General features: G+C 68.9%; 1 protein-coding gene across 2 annotated transcripts; it reads left to right on the forward strand.

Moving 5' to 3' along the window:
- Positions 1-3867: 3867 nt before the first annotated feature.
- THRA (thyroid hormone receptor alpha) lies at positions 3868-19923 on the forward strand. 2 transcript variants are annotated; one of them, XM_080359858.1, is made up of 10 exons: positions 3868-3981; positions 9611-9651; positions 10855-11058; positions 12575-12636; positions 13984-14084; positions 14163-14310; positions 14996-15201; positions 15575-15721; positions 15809-16067; positions 17396-19923. In XM_080359858.1, the coding sequence occupies exons 3-10, from the start codon at positions 11006-11008 to the stop codon at positions 17644-17646; spliced, it is 1227 nt and encodes a 408-aa protein (XP_080215984.1). In that variant the 5' UTR covers positions 3868-3981; positions 9611-9651; positions 10855-11005; the 3' UTR covers positions 17647-19923. The 2 variants fall into 2 exon arrangements, with proteins under 2 accessions (XP_080215984.1, XP_080215985.1); XM_080359859.1 differs by lacking the exon at positions 3868-3981 and adding an exon at positions 4180-4207.
- Positions 19924-20554: the final 631 nt, after the last annotated feature.

Below are 20554 nucleotides of genomic sequence, written 5' to 3' on the forward strand. Positions count from 1 at the left end.
CCCAGACGCATGCGTGTGCACGTCCATGCACACGCGTGAGCACAGGTGTGCACACAGCATGGGAGCGTGCAAACACGGGGGTGCGGACACGGGGCTGCACAGAGGAACAGGTGTGGATGCAGGTGTGCGTGTGCACACACGTGCCTGGGTGTGTGCGTGTGCCTCACATGCGTGTGCACAGGGGTGCACACAGACACGCGTGTGCTGCACACGCGTGTGCACAGGTGTGCGCACAGACACGCGTGTGCTGGTGCATGTGCAGGCGCCCACGGGCAGACGGGCACAGATGCCCGTGCACGCGTGGACACACAGATGTGCACAGATGTGCACAGACACGCGTGTGTGCGCACACGTGAACCAGCCGTGGAGCTGGGTCCCCCCCACCCCCATGCGGTACCAGCAGCTAAAAATATCCCCAACGGCTGCCTCGAGCCATCGCCACGGCAACGGGAGGATGGGGAGCGGGGCTAGGGGGGGCGGCGGCCCCTCAGCACCCCACACCCACTGTCCCCAACCCCCCCTCCGCTCGGGGGGGCTCAGAGGCCCCTTAATTCCCCGGTGAATCATTCATGGGGCCGGGGCGCTGCAAATCCCCCCGCGCCGGGGCCGGGATTAGGCGGGCGAGCGGCGGCCGAGGGGCCCCGGCAGCGGGGGGGGGGCCCATTCATGAGGAGGGATTTCCTGTGCCGGGGGGGGTCCCACTCTCCGCAGCTGCCGGGGGGAGAACCGGAGACCGCCCGGGGGGGTCCGGGTGGGGGATGGACCAGAGGTGCCCCCCTTGGATAACACCCCCCCGTGGCAAAGCACCCCCAAACTGGACCGGGGCGGGGCGGGGGGGGGTGTGGGATGCGCACAAGGGGTCCCAGCCCCCCCGGGCCAGCGCAGGGGGAGGGCGTCGAGGCTCCGGTCCCGGCCTTGGCAGGACGCCCCGGCCCAGCTGCCTCCAGCCCCGGGGCCGGGGGGGCCGGAAGGGGCCGGGGCCGTTCCCAGCGCCGGGGGCAGGCGGGGGGCGAGCGGCAGGGGGGGCCGGCGCGGGGGCTTCCCCTTCCCGCGGGGTAACCGGGGCAGCCGGTGCCGGTCAGTGCGGGGGGGACACACTTGGGCGGTTCCCACACGCCTCCACCGGTGTTTGGAGGGGTGTGAAGGATTTGATTCCCAGGAGGGGCTCCCAGAGGGAAGGCGGCGGGGGGACACACACAGCCTGGGATGGGGGACACCCCCACGGGGCCACCTAGCCTCCCAGCTGGTGGCAGGCGCTGCCCGACGAGGGCATCCAGTGATGGGGATGCAGGCGCTGGGCTGCACCCAGTGTCACCCCCTTCCCGGGGAGTGCGGGGGTCTCCGGGGGGGCTCAGCTGGGCTGTGCCGCTGTGCTCGGGCTATATATAGCGGCTCCGCGCCGCAGAGCAGCGGGATGAATTTTAATGAGCTTGTTCCGGCCGACTGCATCGAGCGACATGGCCCCTCCATGTCCCTTGTCCCCCCAGCGCGGGGTCTGCTGCAGGGCATGGGGTCCCCAACGTGCCCCATGGGCACAAAGAGGCTTATGGGTGACACTGGGGGCAACTCACAGGCTCATTGCAGGGGCTGGGGAGCAGGCCACGAGTGGGAGAGGCGCCCGTGCACGCCCCAGGGGGGTTGCAGTGAACCTCAGCCCTGCCTCAGTTTCCCCCAGGAATGGATGGTGCTGGAGGGCAGCAGGAGGGGGGATCTGGGGACACAGCGCTGTGCTGAGGTGGCCAAGCCCAGCAGGCTGGGGGGACAAGCTCAGCCCCGGCCTTATCGCGGGCAGACGGCGTTGCGGGGGGGCGGCTGCAGACACGCCGTGTTTGCTGAGGATAAAGTGTACAGTACAGGCGGGGGCCGGGCTGGGAGTGCCGCCCCCCCTGCTCCTGCCCCTGCCACGCTGGCGCCCCAGCTGCCACCAGCCATGGGGCTGGGGGGCCCGGGGTGCTGCAGGGACCACAAGTGCCATGGGGACCGTGGGTCCAGGGGGGGCAGAGGGCTGTGGGAACCAGATGCAGCACAGGGACCAGGGGACCATAGGGACCAGGGGGGCCACAGGGACCACAGGGCTATGGGTGCAGGACACCCACCAGCACCCAGGCTGTCACTCTGCCCCCCCAGCCCTGGAGTGGAGGCTGAGGTTCCATCCCCTGGGTACCCCATCCTCTGGGTATCCCCATCCCCTGGGTAGCACTGTCCCCTGGCTGTCTCCATCCCTTGGGTACCACCATGCCATTGGTACCACCATCTCCTGGGTGCCATCACCCTCTGGGTAGCACTGTCCCCTTGCTGTCCCCATCCTCTGAGCACTACCATGCCCTCAGAGCCACTGCCTCCTGAGGACCCCCCTCCCTGGGTGCTGCCGTGCCCCGTTATCCCCACCCCCTGGGTACCACATTCCCCTGGAAATCTTCATCCCCTGGGGACCCCCATCCCCCTTGTCCCCTGGGTATCCATGTCCCCTGGGTGTCACCGCACTCTGTGCAGCCCAGGGAGGGGCGACCCATGGATCCGGGGGGCGGGAGAGTGGCCAGGCCGAGCACTCCGGGGGTTCCAGGACCGAGTTGCGGTGCCCGGGGCGGGGGGGGGGACACATGGCAGCGGCCCTTTAAGCCCGGGCATGATGGGATGTGTAGTCCTATGTAGGAGGGGGGGGGGACACACACGCCTGGGCGCAGGGCATGCTGGGAAAGAGGTGGGGTGGGACGGGCGGGTTGGGGTGCTGGGGGGGGGCACCCCAGCGAGCCCCCCGCGCCCCTAGTGCACGCTACCCCCCCCGGCCCCACGGCCCGCCCCTCGGCGGGGTCCGGCTCCAACCCCACAGCGGATCCCTGCCCCACAGCCCCCCACAGCTCCCCACCCCCGGGGGGCGCAGGGGCAGCGCCCACCCGCCGTGCGGGTGCTGGATGCCTCGTGGAACCGCCGGGACCGGGTGCCCCCCCCGGGCCGGGTGTCTGCCGCCGCACCGGGCCGGGCTGGGCACCCCGGGGTGCGGGTCTGGTCCCCACCCCGTGGGCACTGCTCCCACTCGCCGTGGGTGCCGTCCCCAGCTCCCCATGGGCATCATCTCCACCCCACCACGGGCACCGTCGCTGGGGCCCTGTGGGTACTATCCTTTGTCACCGTTGGCACTGTCACTGCATCCCTGTGGGCTCTGTCCGCAGCTCCCCGTGGGCACCATCCCCACCCTGTGGCGGGCACCGTCCCCAGGCCCCTGCGGGCACTGTCTCCAGCTCCACTTAGGTCCTGTCCCCAAACTCTGTGCGCACTGTCCCCAATCCCTATTGTCACTCTCACTGCACAGTGGGCACCATCCCCAGCACCCATGGGCACCATCTCCACCTCACCATGCTCACCAGCCCTGGGGCCCTGTGGGCACCTTCCCCAGCTACCCCTTGGGTGCCATCCCCAACCTTGTGGGCACCCCGTTGTCACTGTCACAGCATCCCCGGGAACGCTGTCTCCAGTCCCTGTGGGCACCATCTCCACCCAGCTACGGGCACCGTTCCCAGGCACCCGCGGGCACTGTCTCCAGATCCCCTCGAGTACCGACCCCAACACCGTGGCCACCATCCCCTGTCCCCGTTGTCACTGTCACGGCATCCTCGCGGCCACCGTGGGCACCGTCCCGCGTTCCCCACGCGCGTCACCTCCGCCCGGCCACGGGCACCGTCCCCACCCCCCTAAGTCCCCGTTCCTCTGGGCCGCCGTCCCGTGGGGTCCCCTCCCGGGGCCGCCCTCCCTCCCCGTCCCCACGCGGGGTCCGTGGGGCGGGCGCGGCGGGTGCAGGGAGCGGCTGCGGCCGGCGGAGGGGGCTGCGGCCGCGGCGGAGCGGGCGGGCGGGCGGCGCGGCGGGGCGGGGGAGGAGCCAGGCGCCGTCGGCCGCCGCCGCCGCCGCTGCGCCCCGCTCCGCTCCGCGCCCCGCTCCGTTCCGCGCTCGCCGCCCGCCCCGCGCCCGCCGCCACCGCCGCCCAGGTACGGCCCGAACGGGCTCCGCCGCCGGTCCCCACCCGGCCCCGCCGCAGCCCGGTTGTTTACCGCCGGCCGCGGCCCCCCCCGGGCGCCCCCGGCTGAGCCCGGGCGCAGTTCGGTGCGTGCAATTTGGTGGGGGGGGTGTCGGGGCGGAGGGGACCGGGAGCCGCGGGGAGCGGCGGGGAGCGGGGGGGGCCCGGTTGGAGCGCGCACCGGGAGGAAAAACACGGTAAACATTTTTGTTGCAAAAATCCGGGCGTTTGGCGTGGAGCGGGGGGGGGGGCGGAGCGCGTCGCCCCGTGGGGCCGGGGGGGACCCTTGCGCCCCCCCGCTGCTGCAGCGCGGGGCTGCCCGCGGGGCACGGCCGCTGCCCACCGCCCGCCACGCCACGGCCGAGGGGGGCCCGGGGGGGCCGTGCACGGCGGGCAGCTCCCCCGCCCGCCTGCAGCGCCGTGGCCCCCCCGACCCCGCGTCTGCTGCGTGGCCGTGGCGTGGCGGCGTGGCGGGCGGCCGTGGGCCCGGGCCGTGGCGGCGGCGTGGCTGTGCGGTGACGGGTGCGGGGCCGAGCCGCGGCGGGGCAGTGCCGTGGGCAGGTCGCGGGGCCGTGCCGTGGGCAGGCCGTCGCCGTGTCGTGGGGCGGGGGGGGGGCCGTGGCCGCGCCGTGGAGAGGCCGTGAAAGGGCCGGGGAAGGGGGGCCGTGGCCGTGCCCCGTGGCCGTCCCCGCCCGCTCCCGCTCCCGCTCTGGCCGCGGCGGCAGGAATGCCTGCGATTTTTTAAAATTTTTTATTATTATTATTTTTTTGTGCGCCGGGAGCAGAGCGCGGGGGGGCCGGCCGGGGGGGGGCGGTTCGGCCGCTCCCGGCTGGGGCGGGGACAGCGGGGGGCGTCCCCGCCGCGGGGGGGGCCCGGATCTGCACCCCGGAGCTGCCCCCATCGAGCGGGGCTCGGGGCGTGGCGGGGGCTCCCTTCTCCACGCCGTCCCGCGAGGAGGCGGGAGGGGGGGGGGGGGCGCGGACTGCAGCGTCCCCCCCGCCACCCCAACCCCGGGGGAGCCGGATCGTGCCCGGGGTGCAGTGGTCCCGGTGCCGCCAGCGGGGCGCAGGCTGCGGCCCTGGCCGGTGTCCGGTGCGCCCTTTCGTGCTAAGCGGGGAAACTGAGGCAGGTCAATCGGGCGCCGCGGCCAAGGTCACCCCGGGACCGGCCCGCCTTGCCCGGGCCTCTGGTTCGACCTCCCCGCCGTCCCGGCCGAGCCGGCGGCACCGGCGCGACCTTCAGCCGCGGTCGCCGCCGTGACCCCGCGCCGCGGGGCTGACACCGCCGGCCGTGGCGGGGGACCTGGGCTGCGCCTCACCCAGCCTGACCCCCGCGGGCTCCGGGGGCTCCATCGGGGCGGGAGGAACCGGGGCCGCTGTGAGGCGCGGGCAGGTCCCGGTGGAACCGGTTTGGGGGGGCTCCCCCGCCCGGGGTCTTGGCGCAGGGTGGGAGTGCGGCGTATCCCCCCCCGCCGGCGCTGCCGTGCGACTGCGTGTGCCCCCCCCGCAATGCTCTCACACACCGGGGCAGCCACGCACCCCAGGACCGGCAGCGGGGGGTCCCCGGGTGGGGGTCCCCGCCTGACAACCCCCACCCGGCTGCGGCCGTGACCTTCGCGGGGCCGTGGCGTGGCAGCCCCGCGGGCGGGGTTCCGGGGGACGGGAGGAACGCAGAGGGGAACCTGGTGCGGGCTCTAGGGGCCGTGCACCCCCGAGGCCCCGCACCCCATGAGCGCTGTGGGGTCTGCGTCCGTACCCCCAATCCCTGTCCCCTCCCGGGGGCGGCGGCTTCCCCCCCGCCCCGTCGCTCGTCGCCGCACCGCGCACTTTCCCGGGGCCGCGAGCGTGGGTACCGGCAAAGCTCGGAGCAGCCCCGGGCCGGGGGGTCCCAGCCCGCGCCCCCCCGGCCCCACCGGACCCCGCGCAGCCGCCGGTGCGCGGTGGAGCGCGGGGGCGGGGCCGGACGCCTGGGTCCCCTTCCAGGCGGGGTGGGGGGAGCAGCAGGAGGAGGAGGAGGGGGGGATGCGGTGAAGGCGAAGGCGGGCGCGGGCAGGACGCCCGGGGCCCCGCGCAGGCTGGATGCGGCCGATGGACGCAGCGGGGGCCGGGACGCCCCCCCGGGGCGGAGTCGCCCGGCGATGGCCCCGGTGCTGCGGACCGGCCAGGGGTCGGACAGGGGTCAGGTGGCCGCGGTGACATTGCTGGGACCGTCCCCCGTGGCCCCTTCCCGAGGGGAGCGGGCACCCCTGGACAGGCGTGGTGCCGGTTCCAGCGCCCCAGCGGTGGTGCCGACCCTGGGTGCATCGTGGTGAGGTGGCGGCTGCGTCCCCCCTGCGAGTGGGGCCCCAGGGGATGGAACCCAGGAGCCGCCCCGCCACCCTGGTGCACGTGAACTGGAGCCCCCGATTTAGAAACATCCCCATCCCCGTGCCAAGCTCCCAACGCTCAGAATAGCTCCCCGGTGTCCCGGCACAGCCTCCCCGGGGACAGGGGCACCCTGTGGGGCTCGGGACCTGCAGCCACCCCCATGAGCTGAGGCTACAGGTGCTCAGCACACGCCACACTCCCAGGGGACCCCTTTGGGTGTCCTTTGTGGCCAGGAGTGGGGGCACAGGGACCCGGCTGTGTCCTGCTGCGCTGGCACAAGCGGCACTGTGCTGGGGAAGTGGAACCGCTGCTCTTCCTCTGCTGAGCAGCTCCCCACTGGCAGCCCTGGTGGGATGGGGAAACCGAGGCACGGCCAAAGGTGGCCAAGTGGGGCAGAGGGAATGGATCCGGCACTGCCGCCTTGTCGTGGCTATGCAGTTGGGCACTGCGGGAAGGAGCGTCTGTCGTGGCCTCAGTTGGACTTAATGGCACTGGGAGTTTTGGGGTTCACGGTGGCTGTGGGGCTGGGTGCGGGTCGCAGTGTGTGTCCCCATAACAGACATCCAGGACCCGTCAGAGGTGTGAAGCCGCGTCAGCTGTGGGTGCCCGGTCAGCACCAGGGCAGGTCACCGTCCCCGTGGCCTCCTGCCCTCTCCCGCCCTCGCTCGGGTGGTGGTTTCCCGAGCCGCCAAGCCATGGGGTGGCCGGGGCCGTGGTGCCGGTGTGCCCTGAATGCAGCGGACCCAGGCTCGGCCAGCTTGTGCCGTGGCACGGCCCCGGCATCGTTTGCATGGGGAGGGGGCACCACGCGGGTCCGCTGTGGCACAGGGTGGGCTGCCCTGATGTCAGGCCCATGGCATCCCCCGTTCTCGGGCTGCCCAGCTGCTGCACATGCCTGGGATTCCTGCAGCCTCCCGGCACAGTGGCCCCACCACACGCTGCCACACGTGCCCCACGGCACCGGGCACCCTGCAGCACCAGGCATTGCATGGCACCGGGCACAGGGCGACGTGCAGCGGCAAAGGTGCGGGGTGAGCACAAGGACACATGTGGCACTGGGCGCAGCCACACATGTGGGCACCGGCGCGTGCCAAGCGCTGCCAGCTGTGCCATGGCAGGTGCCCCTGCGCCTGGTCACGCTGCCGCGGCGTGGTGCTGCCAGCCGGCGCAGCCGGGGTTGCTCTGGCTGGGGCAGAGCGGCGTTGGTGCCGTGGTGCCCGCCGTGCTGCTGCCCGCAGCCGCCCGCACAACTGAGCACCGTGCCGGTGTCCGGCGGGTGTGGGGCCGGCGGGTCTGCCCGCGGCACCCTGCCCCCAGCCCCTGCTAATCGCGCTAATTGGCACCCTGGCTAAAGCGCTTAGGCCTTCACCTCCCTGACCCAGATGGCCAGCTGGGTGAGGGGGAGGGGGCGCCTGGGACCCCCGGAGCCCATCTGTCCCCAGGGGCAGGGACGCTGATGGATGTCCCCGTGGAGTGTCCGTGGTATCCAGCACCCATGCCCAGCTGCACCGAGGCAGCTTGTGCCTTCACAAGGGGGTGTCCCCCGGGCTGTGGTCCTCATCCCAGGGGGTCCCTGGGTGCAGTGTCACTGGGGAGCGGGGTGCTGGGTGCCCCCCGTGGGGTGACATGGCTCCCGCTGCCAGCACAGCCCTGGACTTTGCCCCCAGGTTGTTTTCCATCGCCTGCAACCACCCGACTCAGCAGAAACGCTCCCCTGGGCGTGGGGCTGGGGGGAGCGCAGGGTGGGGGCCCCGCCGGCTGCCACCCGCCCCCCACCCAGCCCCGCACCTGGTCCCACGGGGTGGGGACACACAGGTTGGGGTGCCACTGGGCACGGAGGGGGCTGAGACCCGACCGCACTCATCACACGTCTCACAGGAGGAGGAGAGCCACCTCCCGCTTCTGTCTGTCTGTGTGTCTGTCTAGGCCGCCCCAGCACAGCCAGGATTCCTCGAGTGACGGTTCCTGGAGCGACACCGTGGGCTCAGCCGGGTGCTGGGTGCCGGCGATCCCGGGGGTGTCAGCGGGGGCTGACGGGGACGCTCACGGGCAAGACCCGACTTAGCGGCACTGAGCCTTGGCTTTATCCCTAACCCCTCTAATTCGACACCGCTCGCCTGCCAGGCCGCCCCGATGGGGAAACTGAGGCAGCCGCGGCTGAGCCCACGCCACGCCGGGTTTCGGAGCGCCCGTGCCAGCTTCACCGCGGTGGCAGCGGCACCCCAGCCCCATCCCTGCGCCGAGCGGGTCGGGGCTCTGCTGGCGCGCGGGGTCCCGGGGGAAGGGGGGTGGGGGGCGGCGGGGGGGCCGGTGCCCGGCGGGGCCGCGCAGCCCTGGCGCGCTGCCAGTGCCTATACTTGGAAGTCTCCGCGCGCTGTTCCCATATGGAACAAACATTTGCTGCAGCCCCCGGCCGCGCCGCCCCGGCTCTATAGGTACCGCAAGCGGCCGGCCCGAAAGACCAGCCTGGAGCTGCGGTGAGGAGCCCTAGGCCCCCCCGAGCCCCCCCAGGCGGGGAGGGGACACAGACGTTGTGGGGTGCCCTGTGGTGCCTCGGTTTCCCCGCAGAGGCTGGGGCAGGCGATGGCCCCCGTGGGTCACACGCGTGGGGGTCTGTGGGGACCCCTTGCATGACCCCCCCATGCGTTGCGCGCTCACCCCGCAGCAAAGCGGGGGATGCTACCGCGCACCCATGGGTGCAGCATCCCTGACCCCATCCCTGCACTGCCCGGGCATCCCCGGTTGGAGGGGGGCCAGGGGGCCGGGCAGGGGCACCCCGCGGTGTGGGGGTGCCGGGGGGGGGTGTCAGGCGCAGCCGAGCCCCAGCCGCTGCGTTTTAAATCCGCCGGAGGAATTTCTGCCGCGGCCAAGACAAACGTGACCTACTTTTCTGCCTGTCCCCGCACGGAGCGGAGGAGCCCGAGGGCCGGGCACGGCGCCCGGTGCAGCCCCACGGCCCCCCCGGCGCGGGCTGGGGGCCCCCGCACCCCCACACGCCCCCGTGCCAGGGCGGGTCGCCGGGGGTTCACGGGGGACACTTGCAAACGGGGCCCCCCTGGTTCTGCAGGGCGTTGCTGGTGGGTGCTGGGCACCCGTGGGGACATGCAGGCTGGGAGTGAGCGGGGGGAGGTCCGCCGGGGTTGTGCCTCGATTTCTGCATCCCCGGGGCGTGCAATGGGGGGGCAGTCAGTGCTCCCACGCCCTGGCCTCACGGTGCCGTTTCTTTGCTGCAGGAGAGACCACAGAGGAGGGATCGCCCGGCGCCCCCCACCCCGTAAGTCTCCCCCCACCAGCCAGCACGGGGGGGGACACACACACATACATGAGGCCAACGCATCTGGGCTCATCCTGACCCCAAGCGTGGCATCCATGGGGGCTCCCCTGGGCACCCCCATTATCCCCATGTGTGCATGTGCTGCCCCACTTGCTCTCACACAGCCTTGCACGCTTGTGCATGCTCACACACCCGTGCACGCTTTCGCACGCCCTGCACACTCACACCCGTGCGTGCTCTTGCACGCCCTGCACACTCACACGCATGCATGCTCTTGCACGCCCACACGCTCTCACACACCCATGCACATTCTTGCACACCCCAGATGCTCTCATATACCCGTGCGTGCTCTTGCACACCCCACACGCTCTCACACACCCATGCACGTTCTTGCACACCCCAGATGCTCTCATATACCCATGCACGCTCTTGCACGCCCCACACTCTCACACACCCATGCACACTCTTGCACACCCCACATGCTCTCACACACCTGTGCATGCTCTTGCACGCCCTGCACTCACACCCATGCACGCTCTTGCACGCCCCGCACGCTCTCACACACCCATGCACATTCTTGCACACCCCACATGCTCTCATATACCCGTGCACGCTCTTGCACACCCCACACGCTCTCACACACCTGTGCCTGCTCTTGCACACCCTGCACGCTCTCACACACCCATGCACATTCTTGCACACCCCACATGCTCTCATATACCCGTGCACGCTCTTGCACACCCCACACGCTCTCGCACACCCATGCACGCTCTTGCACACCCTGCACGCTCTCACACACTCTTGCACGCCCCGCACACTCTCACACACCCACACATGCTCTTGCACGCCCTGCACGCTCTCACACACCCGTACACACTCTTGCACACCCCGTATACTCTCCCCCAGCCCCACGTGCCGTTGCACACACCCTGCGAGCCTTTGCTCGCTCCGCGTGTTCTTGCACGTCCCTCGTGCTCTCGCCCAGCCCTGTGTGCTCTTTGCACGCTGTCGCACGCTCCACGTGGCTTTGCACACCCTGCGTGCTCTCGCCCAGCCCTGCTGGCTCCTGCACCCTCTTCCCCCCTCCATGTGCTTTTGCCCAGCCCTGCAGCACAGTGTGAGCTCCTGGGGGGCTCCCCGGGGTGCAGCCCCTGTGCCCCCCGCCCAGCGGGGCTCGGGGCTCAGCGCGGTTTGTCTCGGCAGGGTCCGGCCCGGGATGCTGCGCGGAGCTGAGCACTGAGGCGGGCGCCATGGGGCGCGCGTCGTAGCCCCCCGCCGTGGCCCCCCCGCGCGTGGCACCGGTGGCGGAGCCCACTCGGTCGGTGCTGAGCGCTCCTTGATGGAATTGCGGTGAATGGAACAGAAGCCCAGCACCCTGGACCCGCTGTCGGAGCCAGAGGACACCCGGTGAGTCCCTGTGCCTGTGCTGGCACTGCCACCGTGGGCCCCTCTGCCCTCATGTCCCCCTGTGTCCCCGTGCCCTCTGCGTGCTAGTGTCCTGTGTGTCCCCGTGCATCTCTGCGTGGCCATGTACATGTCTGTGCCCCCCGTGTCCCCCTGCATCCGCATGCCCTGTGTGTCCCATGTCCTGTGTGTCCCCATGTCCTGTGTGTCCCATGTCCTGTGTGTCCCCATGCTCTGTGTGTCCTCATGCATCCCTGCATGGTCATGTACATGTCTGTGCCCCCCGTGTCCCCCTGCATCCGCATGTCCTGTGTGTCCCATGTCCTGTGTGTCCCCATGTCCTGTGTGTCCCCATGCATCCCTGCGTGGTCATTCACATGTCTGTGCCCCCCGTGTCCCCCTGCATCCGCATGTCCTGTATGTCCCATGTCCTGTGTGTCCCCATGTCCTGTGTGTCCCATGTCCTGTGTGTCCCCGTGCATCCCTGTGTGGCCGTGTCCATGTCCCTGCCCTGTGTGACCCCCTAGTGCCTTGCGTGTCCGCAAGTGTCCCCACGCCTGTTGCATCCCCATGTCCCGTGTGTCCCTGTGTGTCCCTGTGTGGTCCTGGACGTGTCCATGCCCCACGTGTCCTCGTGCATCCCCGTGCCCAGTGTGTCCCCGTGTATCCCATCATGGACGTGTCCATGTCCCCGTGCATCCCCGTGTCCCAGGTGTCCCCTGTTCATGCCGTGTGCCCCCCCTGGGCTCCACGAACCCCCCACTCGTGCCCACGCCCGTGTGTCCCCCCATCTCCCAGCCACCCCCATTCCCCGCCCGGGGCCCCTCGGGCCACCCTGTCCCGGGGCTATTTCGGGAGGGCCACCCGCTCTCACGTGCCCGGGGGGGGAAGCAGCCCCGGGGTCACCTTGTGCGGGAGCCGGGACCCCCCCGCGCCGCGCCTCGGCTGCGGGTCCGGCCCCCCCCGCCGCAGGTGCCCATCCCCGTGGCGTCGGGTCCCCCCCCTCGGTTCCTCCCGCCCACCCCGGGGCGGCTCAACCAATGAGCTGCTGCCGTGCGGGCGAGGCGCGGACCCCCGGCGCCAGCCATTGGCTGAGGTCCTGTGACGTCACTTCCCCGCTGAGCCAAAAGGACATTTTGTCTTTGACTGTAAATGAGCCCCTCCCCCACCAACCCCCTCCCCCCCCCAGCCCTTCCCTGCCCATCCCCCACCCTCCACCCCTTTCCTTCCCTTCCCCCACCCACCACCCTTTCCCTTTCCCTCCCCCCCTTCCCCTCCCCTCCCCCGTTCCCTCCCCCGCCGTGGCTCAGCCCCCCCAGGCGATACCCTGTCCCATATCGGGGGTCCCCAAGGTATCCCCCCCCCCCGCACCCATGGCACCCCAATGCCAGACCCCACAGGTGGCATTGCCCTGTCCGGGACCCCTGCGGGAGGGGTCTCCACGTCCTGGGTGTGGGTGGGTGGGGTGCACGGGGGGGCCGTGGGGCACCGTCCCAGCCTGGCCCCCACCCCCCCGCAGGTGGCTGGATGGCAAGCGCAAAAGAAAGAGCAGCCAATGTTTGGTGAAGAGCAGCATGTCAGGTACGGGATCCCCCCAGCACCCCTGGGTGCCCCATGGCCCTGCTGGGCACCCCCAGGTCCCCTGGGCACCCCGCATCATCACCAGCTCCCGTGGGCGTCATGTGTTCTGCTTGTATCCCTTGGGCACCCCACATCTGTGCTGAGCATCGCGGGGTCCCCCTGGATCCTCATGTCCCTCTGGGTCCCCCGGGATCCCCATGTCCCTGCTGGGTCCCCCAGGATCCCACGGGAACCCCATGTCCTTTGTGGGCACCCTGGGGTCCCTTGGGATCCTCAGGTCTCTGCTGGGTCCCATGGGCACCCCATTTCCCTGGTGGGCATCCTAGGGTACCCCGGGATCCCCATGTCCCTGCTGGGTCCCGCAGGATCCCGCGGGAACCCCATGTCCTTGGTGGGCACCCCGGGATCCCCATGTCCCTGCTGGGTCCCCCAGGATCCCACGGGAACCCCATGTCACTGGTGGGCACCCCGGGATCCCCATGTCCCTGCTGGGTCCCCCAGGATCCTGCAGGAACCCCAGGTCCTTGGTGGGCACCCTGGGATCCCCATGTCCCTGCTGGGTCCCCTAGGATCCCACGGGAACCCCATGTCCTTGGTGGGCACTCCGGGATCCCCATGTCCCTGCTGGGCACTCCAGGGTCCCCCAGGATCCCTGTGTCCCTGCTGTGGCTGTGGGTCGGGCTGGGGCGGCCCTATCGGGGGCCGGCAGCACCCTGGGGTGGGAGATAAGGGGGGCCCGGCCGGGCGCTGCCCCCCAGCCCTGCCCCATTCCCCAGTGGGGAGCGGCCGGCGCCAGCAGGATCCTGCCGGGCAGGAGGAGGGGCCGCTGGAGGGACCCAGGCGTCCGGCTCCCAGCCCATCCCCCCCGCTCTGGGAGTTCCTGGGTCCCCCTGTGTCCAGCACCCACAGGGCTCCAGGGTGGGCTCTCAGGACCCCCACATCTGCATTGGCTCCATCCTGGGGGAGGTGTGGGGATCCCGGGGGTAGGGACCCCCCCGTGCATTGCGGGTGGTCTGTGCCTCAGTTTCCCTGCGAAGCTGGTGATGGGGGGTTTGGAGAGGGGCTGGTCCCCAGGCGGCTGGGCTGGGGGACCCCAGACAATGGCGGGGACAGTGGGCCATTGTGTGCCCGGGGGGGACGGGGATGCCCCCCCGCAGCCGGCTGGGGAGCCAGATAATGGGAGCTTTATTGCTGCGGGGGGCTCGGGCAGCCCCCCCCAGCCTTTAACCCTTACTGTGCTGGCGCTGCTCGCTGCAGAGTGGGGGGCAGCAGATGCTGCAGGGGGAAACTGAGGCACGGGGGGGGTGGGTGGGTGCAGCAGGGGTCCCTGACGCTGCCACCCCACAGGGTACATCCCTAGTTACCTGGACAAAGATGAACAGTGCGTGGTGTGCGGGGACAAAGCCACCGGCTACCACTACCGCTGCATCACCTGCGAGGGCTGCAAGGTGAGCGGGGCAGGGGGCGGGCGGGGGTGGGCGGGGGGCTCACCGGGGCTCACCACTCGTGTGTGTCCCCCCACACAGGGCTTTTTCCGTCGGACCATCCAGAAGAACCTGCACCCCACCTACTCCTGCAAGTACGATGGCTGCTGCGTCATCGACAAGATCACCCGCAACCAGTGCCAGCTCTGCCGCTTCAAGAAGTGCATCTCCGTGGGCATGGCCATGGACCGTGAGTGCGGGGGGGCGCGGGGGCACCCGCTGCGGCCGCGGGGACGGGTCGGGGTCCCGGCGGGACTGGCGGTGCTGTGGGAATGGGTCGGGATGGATCGGGGTCCTGGCAGTGATGGTGATGCCATGGGGATGGGTTGGGATGTGTTGGGGTCCTGGTAGTGATGGTGATGCCATGGGGATGGGTCGGGATGTGTTGGGGTCCTGGCAGTGCTGGTGATGCCATGGGGATGGGTTGGGATGGATTGGGGTCCTGGCAGCGCTGGCGGTGCTGTGGGGATGGGTCGGGATGGATTGGGGTCCTGGCAGTGATGGTGATGCCATGGGGACGGGTCGGGATGTGTTGGAGTCCTGGTAGTGCTGGTGATGCCACGGGGATGGGTCGGGATGTGTCGGGGTGTTGGCAGTGCTCTCAGTGCCATGGGGATGGGTCGGGATGTGTCGGGGTGTTGGCAGTGCTCTCAGTGCCATGGGGATGGGTCGGGATGTGTCGGGGTGTTGGCAGTGCTCTCAGTGCCATGGGGATGGGTCGGGATGTGTCGGGGTGTTGGCAGTGCTCTCAGTGCCATGGGGACGGGTCGGGATGTGTCGGGGTGTTGGCAGTGCTGTCGGTGCTGTGTGGATGGGTCGGGATGGCCAGCACGGCACTGGGGGGTCCCAGCTGATGGCGGGGGGTCTCCCGGCAGTGGTGCTGGATGATTCGAAGCGGGTAGCGAAGCGGAAGCTGATCGAGGAGAACCGGGAGCGGCGGCGCAAGGAGGAGATGATCAAGTCGCTTCAGCATCGCCCCAACCCCAGCGCGGAGGAGTGGGAGCTGATCCACGTGGTGACCGAGGCCCATCGCAGCACCAACGCCCAGGGCAGCCACTGGAAGCAGAAGCGGAAATTCCTGGTGAGGGCACAGGGTGGGGGGAACCTCCCGCTGCCCCCCCAGATGCCCACCCTGGGCACCCACCCCAGCCGGTGGCTGCTGAGCACCCACATGTGATGCTTGGTGGGCAACGCTCGTGGTGCCTTTGCACCGGGGGGGTTTGGGGTGTCACCCGGTGTCCTTGAGCCTGTCACCCCCAGAAGGGTTAAGGGGTGAGCGGTGACCGAAGGGGACAGCTGTGGCCTGTCCTTGTCCCTGCGCTGGCACACAGCTCCCTCTCCTGGCTGCTGGCCCTTGCCAAGCCCTGACTCGCTTTCCCCCCACCGTGATGAGGATCCCTTGGGGGGGAACATGGTCACACCGCACCCCCAAACCCCACCGTGTGTCCCCGCAGCCCGAGGACATCGGCCAGTCGCCCATGGCCTCCATGCCCGACGGGGACAAAGTCGACCTGGAGGCGTTCAGCGAGTTTACAAAAATCATCACCCCGGCCATCACCCGCGTGGTCGACTTTGCCAAAAAACTGCCCATGTTTTCGGAGGTACGGGGGGAACCGGGGCGGGGGGTGACACGGCTGGGGCTGTAGCAATTCCCACCCCCCCTCACTGATGGTTTTTCCCCCCCAAAGCTGCCTTGCGAAGACCAGATCATCCTGCTGAAGGGCTGCTGCATGGAGATCATGTCGCTGCGGGCGGCCGTGCGCTACGACCCCGAGAGCGAGACGCTGACGCTCAGCGGGGAAATGGCCGTGAAGCGCGAGCAGCTCAAGAACGGCGGCCTCGGCGTCGTCTCCGATGCCATCTTCGACCTGGGCAAGTCCCTCTCTGCCTTCAACCTGGACGACACCGAGGTGGCCCTGCTCCAGGCTGTGCTGCTCATGTCCTCAGGTAGTGGCATCGGTGTTTGCCCCTGAGGCTGCTGGGGGTAGTGGGGTGGGCAGGTTGGTGCCGGGGGAGCCCTGGGGGGGTGTTGGGTGGGCAGCATGATGCCCAGAGCCCCCAGACTCCTGGGGGTGCAAGGGGTGGGCACCCTGGTGCCTGGAGCACCCAGTGTCTTGGGGATGTATTGAGTGGGCTCCCCAATACCCAGAGCCCTCAGCACCCTGGGGGTGCATTGGGTGGGGACCCTGGGGAAACTGTGCTCCACTGGCTTTGGGGGGATACGGGGTGGGCACCCCAGTGCCTTGGGTACAAGGGATGGGCACCTTAATCCTTAATGCTGTAGCAGCTTGGGGTGCAAGGGGTGGGCACCCTAATCCTTAATGCTGTAGCAGCTTGGGGTGCAAGGGGTGGGCACCCTAATCTTTAATGCTGTAGCAGCTTGGGGGTGCAAGGAGTGTGCACCCTAATCCTTAATGCTGTAGCAGCTTGGAGGTGCAAGGGGTGGGCACCCTAATCCTTAATGCTGTAGCAGCTTGGAGGTGCAAGGGGTGGGCACCCTAATCCTTAATGCTGTAGCAGCTTGGGGGTGCAAGGGGTGTGCACCCTAATCCTTAATGCTGTAGCAGCCTGGGGGTGTAAGGGGTGGGCACCCTAATCCTTAATGCTGTAGCAGCGTGGGGGTGCAAATGGTGGGCACCATAATCCTTAATGCTGTAGCAGCTTGGGCGTGCAAGGGGTGTGCACCCTAATCCTTAATGCTGTAGCAGCGTGGGGGTGCAAGGAGTGTGCACCCTAATCCTTAATGCTGTAGCAGCTTGGGGTGCAAGGAGTGTGCACCCCAATCCTTAATGCTGTAGCAGCTTGGGGGTGCACGGGGTGGGCACCCTAATCCTTAATGCTGTAGCAGCTTAGGGGTGCAAGGAGTGTGCACCCTAATCCTTAATGCTGTAGCAGCTTGGGGTGCAAGGGGTACGCACCCTAATCCTTAATGCTGTAGCAGCTTGGGCGTGCAAGGGGTGTGCACCCTAATCCTTAATGCTGTAGCAGCGTGGGGGTGCAAGGGGTGGGCACCCTAATCCTTAATGCTGTAGCAGCTTGGGGGTGCAAGGGGTGGGCACCTCAATCCCTAGCACCATGGGGTGAGCACCCCAACACCCAGGGGGTACCTACTCCAGGCAACCATAGAATCACAATAATTTTGGTTGGAAAAGACCCTTAAGATCGAGTCCAACCTTAACCTTAAATCTAGCACTAAACCCTAAGAACCTCCCTGTGTGTGTGGGTGGGGGGATGAACCCCCAAACTCCCGGACGGCGAATTCTCTGTCCCCGCAGACCGGACAGGGCTGATCTGCGTGGAGAAGATCGAGAAGTGCCAGGAGACGTACCTGCTGGCCTTCGAGCACTACATCAACTATCGCAAACACAACATTCCCCACTTCTGGCCCAAGCTGCTGATGAAGGTGACGGATCTGCGGATGATCGGCGCCTGCCACGCCAGCCGCTTCCTGCACATGAAGGTGGAGTGTCCCACCGAGCTCTTCCCCCCCCTCTTCCTCGAGGTCTTCGAGGACCAGGAGGTGTAGGGCTGCCACCCCCCCCTCGCCCCCTCCTCCTCCTCCTCCTCCTCCTCCTCCACCCCCTCCCGGCCCCCCCAAATTTTTCTTATCCCTACCCGCGAGGGCTTGGGGGGGCAGATGCTGCGCCCCAGGGTGGGGGGTCCCGCTGTGCCCCCTCCACCGGCCCCCCCCACCCCCACCCCGCGCCCCAGGACTTGACGAATTTTGTTTGTTTGCACAGGGAAGGGCCCCGACGGTCGAGCGTTTCCTTTATTGTCCTTCTCTTCTTAGATTATTATTTTTTAAGCATTTATTTCCCTCCCTGAGAGGCTAAAATATTAAACTAACTGCACTTTGGAAGGAGAGAGGAGGAGGAGGAGGAGGAGGAGGAGGAAGAGCAGAGGAGAGGAGGGGGCTCTGGGCTGCACAGGGAGAGGCTGTCCCGGCCGGGGGGGCCACGGCCACATGCACTTTTGGCCGGGCAGCGGCACAGGGGCTGGGGGGGGGGGGGTGCCAGGACCCCCCTCTCCATAGCGGGTGGGGGGGCACAGGGGGCGCAGCGGCGAGGGGGACCCCAGCCCGCTGGCCTTGGGGTCTGCCCCGGCTGGGGTGGCCCCCCCCTGCACTCCCACCCCCACCCCAGTTAGGGGCCAGATTCGGGGCTTTGGTTTTCTCTTTATTTGGGCTGAGAGGAGGTGATTTTGTGCCAAGCGCCGGCGGACGGTGGGCGCTGCAGGACACCGGGGGGGTGGGGGGGGGGCGTGAGGACCCAGCGCCACCACCCCCACACACACACACCCCCCACCTTTTCCGTTGTCCTTTTTTTTGTTGTTGTTTCCCCCCCCTCCCCGTCCTCGTGGGTTTATTTGTTGTGTCCGTCAGAAGTTGCAATGGCCCTGGGGGGGCCAGCGAGGGGGGGGCAGCGAGTGCCCCCCCAGGACCCTGCACAGCCCCCACTGCACTACTGCCCCGGCCCCTCGGCAGCAGCACTTGGAGGGGGGGGCTGCACCCCCCAACTGCTCCCAGAGGGGGGGGCCTGGGCTGTGATGGGGGGCCCAAGGAGGGGGTCCCGGCTTGGCGGGGGGGGCAGGGCTGTGGCAGGGGCACCCGGGAATGGTTTTATCACCTTGTTCCCCGCCCCCCCCCCCCCCCAATTTAGGTTTGTGAATTTTTTCTTACCTCAGGCGGAGGCCGAGGGGGGGGCGCGGGCCGGGGGGCGGCCGGCCGGGCACAGCCTGCCGGGGCCCACCTAAGCTAATATATATATATATATAAATATATATAAAATATATAATTTTTGTAATTAAAAAAAAAAAAATCTTTTTACGGGTCGTTTAAAAGCAGAAAATCCCAACACGAGACACTTCCCCCCCCCCCCACCCCGCTCCAGGGCACAGGGGGCCGGGCCCCCCCCCCCCCCGCCACACTCTGCCCCCCCTACCATAGGGGTCATGCATGGGGACCCCTTGCAGCCGGGTCGGGGGGGCTGTGACACCCATGGGTGCCCTTGTGGCTTTTGGGGGGGAGTGAGGGGGGGGGGTCGCGATGCCCTCAGCCCGCCCCCAGCAGGGCCAGGTTTGCACTTGGTGCAAAATGTCTTAAACTCTCGCCTTGGGTCTCCAGCACGGGGGGGTCCCCGCGGGCACCGGGTTGTGCAATAGGAGCCGGTGCCGAGATAACGCTCACACTGGGGGTGGGGGGGGCGCAGGGTTTGGGGGTTCACCCCCCCGCCCCCCCCCAGCAGCACCGGTGCCCATGGTCACGCTCAGCCCTGTGTGCGCAGCACCGGCCTTACCGCGGGTGCCTTTGGGCGGGGGGTGCAGCTATGCCGGTGTCGTGACGGTGCAATGGCCGTGGGTGCTGCGGCGATGCTGGTGCACCGCCAGTGCTGCGGCCGTGCCGGTGCCGCGCTGCCCGTGTGTTCTTGTGCACGGCGCACGCCATGTGTGCCGCGGCAAAGCTGGCGCCGGGACACGTCTTAAGCAGCGACCAGCACCCCCCACAGCCGGGTTTGGTTCCCCCCCGGGTGGCAACGCGGTGCCCTGGGGTGGCTCATCCTGGGGGTGCAGTCCGGCGCCCCCCACTCACTGGCCAGCGCCCCCCCCCCCCCGCCCTCGCACTCCCCCCGCACCCCCCGGGCCGCTCCCTCTCGTCTCTGTCTCACGTCGCCATCGCACGTCCAGGGGGGGCAGGACCGGTGCCCCCCATCCTCCGCCAAGCTCCCCCGGGCCGTCCCCGTGTCCCGCGTCCCCGTGTCCCCTGTCCCCCCCACCCCCCCCCCCCCCCAAGCACATACCTCATGGCTCCTGGAGCTGCACCTGCTCGCGGCCGCGTCGGCACGGCTCGGCATGGCGCGGTGTCCCCCGACTATGCATGGTGCCGCGGTGGCGGCGGGGGCCGCGGCCGGCGGTGCTGAATGTAGGGCGCGGGACACGGGGGTGGGGGGGGGTGGGGGGGGGGTAAAACCGCTGAGCTCCGTGACAATCACAGTCTGTAACGTGCGATTTTAAAACCCTTTTGTGTTTTGGTCAGGATTTTAAAGAAAGATATTTTTATGGTAATTGTTGCTGGTCTATTTTACTATATATTTATGTAATAAATATATGATGAAAAAAAAACAAAGATAACCAAACCCAACCAAACCCACCCACACAGCTCGGCTGGATCCGGCCTCTGCTTTCCACCGCTGGCTGCCCGAGTTGGGGGGGCCGGGAAAAGGGGGACCCCCCCGGCGCTGCCAGCGGAGCCGTGGGGCTGGTACCCAACTTGGGGGGGGGGTCCCAGCATCCTGGCACCCACCTGGGGTGAGTCTGATGGGTGCCGTGGGGTTCGTGCTGCCCCTCGCGGGGGGCTTGTGTGTTCCCCCTCCCCAGCCCGTGGTGCTATGTACAGGGGTGGTGGGTGCGCGGGGGGGTCCGCAGGGTCCGTGGGGGCA

The sequence above is a fragment of the Nesoenas mayeri genome (assembly GCF_963082525.1).
Source record: "Nesoenas mayeri genome assembly, chromosome: 26".
In the NCBI taxonomy this organism is placed as follows: domain Eukaryota; kingdom Metazoa; phylum Chordata; class Aves; order Columbiformes; family Columbidae; genus Nesoenas; species Nesoenas mayeri.

What these genes read in the sequence shown, in the direction of transcription:
- THRA (XM_080359858.1), top strand. Translation starts at nt 11,006, where the DNA reads ATGGAACAGAAGCCCAGCACCCTGGACCCGCTGTCGGAGCCAGAGGAC. An exon ending in CGTGGGCATGGCCATGGACC is followed by an intron (nt 14,311 to 14,995) that starts GTGAGTGCGGGG and finishes GTCTCCCGGCAG; the next exon opens with TGGTGCTGGATGATTCGAAG. An exon ending in AACTGCCCATGTTTTCGGAG is followed by an intron (nt 15,722 to 15,808) that starts GTACGGGGGGAA and finishes TCCCCCCCAAAG; the next exon opens with CTGCCTTGCGAAGACCAGAT.